This window comes from Mandrillus leucophaeus, unplaced genomic scaffold, assembly GCF_000951045.1.
Source record: "Mandrillus leucophaeus isolate KB7577 unplaced genomic scaffold, Mleu.le_1.0 Scaffold88, whole genome shotgun sequence".
NCBI lineage: Eukaryota > Metazoa > Chordata > Mammalia > Primates > Cercopithecidae > Mandrillus > Mandrillus leucophaeus.
Window position 1 is genome coordinate 5,405,462 of NW_012109585.1, and position 6,956 is coordinate 5,412,417.

The 6,956-nt window shown below is 41.9% G+C and overlaps 1 protein-coding gene across 3 annotated transcripts in view; it reads left to right on the forward strand.

Moving 5' to 3' along the window:
* The window catches only part of ZCCHC10 (zinc finger, CCHC domain containing 10), a 48,683-nt gene that overhangs the window by 35,282 nt on the left and 6,445 nt on the right, over positions 1 to 6,956 (forward strand). For all 3 annotated transcript variants that reach the window (XM_011969243.1, XM_011969244.1, XM_011969245.1), the window contains exon 2: positions 592 to 753. In XM_011969243.1, coding sequence (XP_011824633.1) covers positions 592 to 753 — 162 coding nt within the window. The remainder of the gene's footprint in view (positions 1 to 591; positions 754 to 6,956) is intronic.

Genomic DNA, 6,956 nt, shown 5'->3' on the forward strand with positions numbered 1-6,956 from the left:
GTACAGTGGCACGATCTTGGCTCACTGCAAGTTCCGTCTCACGGGTTCATGCCATTCTCCTGCCTCAGCCTCCCCAGTAACTGGGACTACAGGCGCCCACCACCACGCCCAGCTAATTTTTTGTATTTTTAGTAGAGATGGGATTTCACCATGTTAGCCAGGATGGTCTCCATCTCCTGACCTCGTGATCCGCCCGCCTTAGCCTCCCAAAGTGCTGGGATTACAGGCATGAGCCATCGTGCCTGGCCGGAAACTCCTATTTTTAAAACCATCACATCTTGTGAGATTTATTCACTATCACGAGAACAGCACAGGAAAGACTTGCCCCTATGATTAAGTTACCTCCCACCAGGTTTCTTCCACAACATGTGGGAATTCAATATGAGATTTGGATAGGGACACAGCCAAACCATATAATTATACTTATTAGACTTGTATTCAATCTCACATAATACAAAGAATAAAATGTTTATTTTTGTGAATTGGACCATAAGAGTAAACATAATTTTATTCTTCATATTTTTTATAGTTCTCAGTGTGAAAGTCACAAGATAGAATTTTAAGGCTTGTATTCTACTTTTTGTTCTGTAGTGAAGCAAATAAGCAACATGTAAGATGTCAGAAATGCTTGGAATTTGGACATTGGACTTACGAATGCACAGGAAAAAGAAAATACCTACACAGGCCCTCAAGGACAGCAGAACTAAAGAAAGCTTTAAAAGAAAAAGAAAACAGATTATTATTACAGCAAAGGTAGGTTTACATGTGGTATACAAAGGAATATTTTTTTAATGTGTATTTATAGACTTTATTAAAGGACCAAATGTTTAATGGTGGTTCTCCAGATTTTAATTATAATGTTAGTGATGTTTAATGGATGCTTACTATGTGCCAAGCACTATTCTAGGGTCTTTATAAGTATTAGTTTATTTAAACCTGATATCTACACTATTAAGGTGGGTAGTATTATTGTCTTCATTTTACATATGAAGAAACTAAAGCAAGGAGATGTTGAATAACTTACTCATTGTCATACAGCTAGTAAGAAGAAAAAGTATATGTTAAAGCATGCAGCCTGTCCCCCAGATTCATGGTCTTAGTCATTTTGCTTTATTGCCTCAACTGTCAATGAAATGACAATTGAATTAAGAGATTGATTATATGAACTGACATGGAAAGCTATCCAAGAAGTATCAGGTATATTAAATAAGGTAGAGAACAGAATATATAATATGCTATGATTTATGTTTATAAAAAAGAAGAATTGGCTGGGCACAATGGCTCACACCTGTAATCCCAACACTTTGGGAGGCTGAGGCGGGCAGATCACATGAGTCCAGTAGTTTGAGACCATCCAACATGGTGAAATCCTATCTCTATTAAAGATACAAAAATTAGCCGGGCATGGTGGCAGGTACCTGTAATCCCAGCTATTCAGGAGGCTAAGGCAAGAGAATCACTTGAACCTGGGCGGTGGAGGTTTTGGTGAGCTGAGATCGTGCCACTGCATTCCTGACTGGGCGACAGAGCAAGACTCTGTCTCAAAAAAAAAAAAAAAGCAGCATCTTCATAAGGGCTGTTAGCTGTAGAATAGTGTCTTAAGTATTTAGACTTTCAAGGCAGCAGTCTTCCAACTTGTGGACATGAAAGTTCTTCAAGAGTTATGCAGGAACAGATAACCAGTTTCTAGATTATCAACATTCATATACAATTCTTCCTAAAACAAATCTGGATGAGGACTTGCCTACTGGTCTCCTTTTCTACTTCCCCTTTTCTAACGATGCTTTTCTAATCTCATAAAAGAAAGGTATACCTCTCACCCATCTCTAACATACCTTGGTATATTGTCCTCATGTATGAAAACCTAGACGGTTTTTCAGAATGGTGACGTTTGGGCTGAGAAAGTGAATGGTCATAATAGTTTTGTTTGTTTGTTCGTTTGTTTGTTTTGAGACAGGGTCTCACTATGTCACCCAGGCTGGAGTGCAGTCTCATCTCACTGCAACCTCCACCTCCTGGGTTCAAGTAATTCTCCCACCTCAGCCTCCCAAGTAGCTGAGACTTCAGGTGCCCACCACCACGCCTGGCTAATTTTTTGTATTTTTGGTAGAGATGGGATTTTGCCATGTTGCCTGGGTGGTCTCAAACTCCTGAGCTCAAGCAGTCCACCCACCTCAGCCTCCCAAAGTGCTGAGATTATAGAGGTGAGCCACCGTGCCCAGCTGGCCATAATTTTTGAGAGTAAAATTTTTTTTTTTGAGTCAGAGTCTCGCTGTGTCACCCAGGCTGGAGTGCACTGGTGCGATCTCAGCTCACTTCAACCTCTGCCTCCCAGGTTCAAGTGATTGTGCCTCAGCCTCCAGAGTAGCTGGGAGTACAGGCACGTGCCACCACACCCAGCTAATTTTTTGTAATTTTAGTAGAGACAGGGTTTCACCATGTTAGCCAGGATGGTCTTGATCTCCTGACCTCATGATCCACCCGCCTCGGCCTCCCAAAGTACTGGGATTACAGGCGTGAGCCAACGCACCCAGCCGAGAGTAAATTCTTTTTTAAGGTTTTTCCCTAAACAAAATTGAAGAGGACCTAATTGAATTGTCAATTAAAAAATATATTTTAATGGTATATTATTATGTGACTTGTGGAATATAACAGATGGAATGCAGAGAATTGAGTGATAGGGAAGTAACAAAAGTCTTTCCATTCCAATCAATCTATTTAGATTATGGTTTCTCTAGGTTAAATATGTAACACTTAAAAATAAGAATTAAGCTGGGCATGGGGACTCATGCCTATAATCCCAGCACTTTGGTAGGCTGAGGCGGGCGGATCACCTGAGGTTGGGAGTTCGAGACCAACCTGAGACCAACATGGAGAAACGCCGTCTCTACTAAAAATACAAAATTATCCAGGCGTGGTGGTGCATGCCCATAATCCCAGCTGCTTGGGAGACTGAGGCAGGAGAACTGCTTGAACCCGGGAGGCAGAGGTTGTGGTGAGCCGAGATTGCACCATTGCACTCCAGCCTGGGCAACAAGAGCAAAACTCCATCTCAAAAAAAAATAAATAATAAGAATTAATTCCCCCGGCGCCATCTCTATTGAAAAAATAAAATTTAAAAATAGGAATTTAATTGATGCCGAACCTGGTCACATTCTACTATGAAAAAATATTTATTTATAGATACATAAACTAGAAAAAAATCTGTCATTAAGAAATGCATTTCCGGACTGGTCACAGTGGCTCATGCCCGTAATTCCAGCACTATGGGAGGCCGAAGTGGGTGGATCACTCGAGGTCAGGAGTTCAAGACCATCCTGGCCAACATGGCAAAACCCTGCCTCTAACTAAAAATACAAAAATTAGCTGGGTGTGGTGGTACACCCTGTAATTGCAGCTACTTGGGAGGCTGAGGCAGGAGGCTCACTTGAACCCAGGAGGCAGAAGTTGCAGGGAGCTGAAATCACACCACTGCACTCCAGCCTGGGTGATACAGCAAGACTCTATCTCACCAAGAAAAAATATATATATATATACACATACACACACACACACACACACACACACATATACATACACATATGTGTATATACATTACCAATAAATTTATTTTAATGTAATAATTATTAAACTTTATACTATCAACCAGATACTGTGGCTCATGTCTGTAATCCCAGCACTTTGGGAGGCCAAGATAAGAGGATCACATGAGGCCAGGAGTCTTAAGACCAGTCTAGGCAACATAGCAAGACCCTGTTTCTTTTTTTTTTTTTTCAACTTTCAGTTATTTATTAATCAGTGTAATCTCCAGTAGATTATATCAACATGATTTCATGCATTTAGAGGAGAAATATTTCCTGGTTAAGTGGAAAATTGGGCAGATGGCTTCTGGAAGACCTTCATTCTAAAGCAGCTTTATAGTGAAACATCTCATTTAGAAATCTGTACCTTCTTTCTTTAATTTGCTGTAATCCACATTCACTGAGTAGAACTTGTATTGATCATTGGGACCTAGTTTGTTCCAGGGCTCTGGGTTATTCTTTCTGTCCCAACAAACATCTGGATTGAACAATGCCAGATGCAAGAGAAACAGTGCTGCTCCAGTACCTCCAGTTCCAATAAATACAAAGAGGGGGATCAGCTTCGCATGCTTCTTGGCCTGACCCGTGAACTGGCGAAGCATGTTTGCGGCAGAAGCCTCCGCCAGGAAAGGAGAGAGCCAGCCTAGCTACCAGGCCCTGAACTAAGTAGTATCGCCAAGACCCTGTTCCTTAAAAAAAGGCTGGGTGTGATGGCTTACGCCTATAATCCCAACACTTTGGGAGGCCAAGGTGGGTGGATCGCCTGAGGTCAAGAGTTCGATACCAGCCTGGCCAACATAGTGAAACCCCATCTCTAGTAAAAGTACAAAAATTAGCCAGGCATGGTGGCGGGCACCTGTAATCCCAGCTACTCAGGAGTCTGAGACAGGAGAATTGCTTGAACCTGGGAGGTGGAGGAGGTTGAAGTGAGCCGAGATCACGCAACAGCACTCCCACCTGGGCGACAGAACGAGCCTCTGCCTCAAAAAAAAAAAAGTATCAACTGTTAAACATGTTCACATGTTCTTATGTGAATAATAGGTATTAAATTATTGTAGAACTTTTAATAATATTTCTATAACATGCCCTTTGCAAATACTGAAACTTAGAATTGCTAGTACAAATTTTCCAGAAATTATTTTATTAGGAACGTAAGCAAAAAAAATGTTTGAAAACCCCTGTCCTAAAGAATGAAATACGGGTTATGAAAATTTTCATTCTAGTTTAGGCACACACCTATAATCCCAGCACATTGGGAAGCTAAGGTGGGAGGATCACTTGAGGACAGGAGTTTGAGACCAGCCTGGGCAACATAGCAAGACCCACCTGTACAAAAAATAAATAAATAAATAAAATTTTATTTTGACATTTACGTTTTTCTAATTGTATCTCACAAGTATTTTGGTCTAAAACATATATAATTACATAAATCTGGCTTTGTTAAACAAAAGACTGCTGGCCGGGCACCGTGGCTGACACCTGCAATCCCAGCACTTTGGGAGGCCGAGGCAGGTGAATCACAAGATCAGGAGCTCGAGACTATCCTGGCTAACACGGTGAAACCCCGTCTCTACTAAAAATACAAAAAAATTAGCTGGGCATGGTGGCAGGCGCCTGTGGTCCCAGCTACTCAGGAGGCTGAGGCAGGAGAATGGCGTGAACCCGGGAGGTGGAGCTTGCAGTGAGCCAAGATCACGCCACTGCACTCCAGCCTGGGCAACAGAGGGAGATTCCATTCTCAAAAAAAAAAAAAAAAAGAATGCTGAGTTTTGATTCAGTTATAATTTAGTAAGTATACTTCACCCTCTTATTTTACTCCCAAAATGACAATTCAGTAAGTAATTCCATTGTGTAAAAAACTTTACATAAATACATGTTTATGTTTGGAGACTCAGGAAATAAGGATGGAAGCATTATCTAGGAAATATAGAGAAGGCCAGAAGATAAAAACATTGGCCATGTGTGGTGGCTCACACTTGTAATCCCAACACTTTGGGAGGCTGAGGTGAGCAGATTGCTTGAGCTTAGGAGTTCAGGACCAGCCTGGGCAACATGGTAAAACCCCGTCTCTACAAAAAATACAAAATTTAGCTAGGCTTGGTGGTGCATGCTTGTATGCCCAGCTACTCTGGAGGTTGACGTGAGAGGATTGCTTGAGCCTGGGAGGCAGAGGTTGCAATAAGCCAAGATCGTGCCACTGCGCTCCAGCCTGGGTAATAGTGAGACCCTGTCTCAAAAAGAAAAAAAAAAAAAGTTAAATTTTCAGGACAGTGGTGATAGAATTAATTCTGTTTTTTCTTGTTGTTGTTGTTGTTGTTTTTATTTTGAGACAGAGTCTTGCTCTGTCGCCCAAGCTGAAGTGCAATGGTGCGATCTCGGCTCACTGCAACCTCCGCCCCCCAGGTTCAAGAGATTCTCCTGCCTCAGTCTCCTGGGTAGCTGGGAGTATAGGCGTGCACCACCAAGCCTGGCTAATTTTTGTATTTTTTTAGTAGAAACAGAGTTTCACCATGTTGGCCAGGCTGGTCTTGAACTCCTGACGTCAAATGATCTGCCCGCTTCATCCTCCCAGAGTGCTGGGATTACAGGTGTGAGCCACTGCACCTGGCCTAATTCTGTAATTTAAAAACCTGATTTAGTATGCATGTTGTTTGACAGAATAGTAGCAGCAAGCCATTTGTCCCTTTCGTTCAGATTTACCAGACTTTATTCTTTATAAATAATGTGAGTGAACATACTTTTGAAGTATTAAATTTCTGGTCTTTTTTTTTTTTTTTGAGACGGAGTCTCGCTGTGTCGCCCAGGCTGGAGTGCAGTGGCGCGATCTCCGCTCACTGCAAGCTCCGCCTCCCGGGTTCACGCCATTCTCCCGCCTCAGCCTCCTAGTAGCTGGGACTACAGGCGCCCGTGACCACGCCCGGCTAGTTTTTTGTATTTTTAGTAGAGACGGGGTTTCTGGGCAAGAGGGAGATTCCATTCTCAAAAAAAAAAAAAAAAAAGAATGCTGAGTTTTGATTCAGTTATAATTTAGTAAGTATACTTCACCCTCTTATTTTACTCCCAAAATGACAATTCAGTAAGTAATTCCATTGTGTAAAAAACTTTACATAAATACATGTTTATGTTTGGAGACTCAGGAAATAAGGATGGAAGCATTATCTAGGAAATATAGAGAAGGCCAGAAGATAAAAACATTGGCCATGTGTGGTGGCTCACACTTGTAATCCCAACACTTTGGGAGGCTGAGGTGAGCAGATTGCTTGAGCTTAGGAGTTCAGGACCAGCCTGGGCAACATGGTAAAACCCCGTCTCTACAAAAAATACAAAATTTAGCTAGGCTTGGTGGTGCATGCTTGTATGCCCAGCTACTCTGGA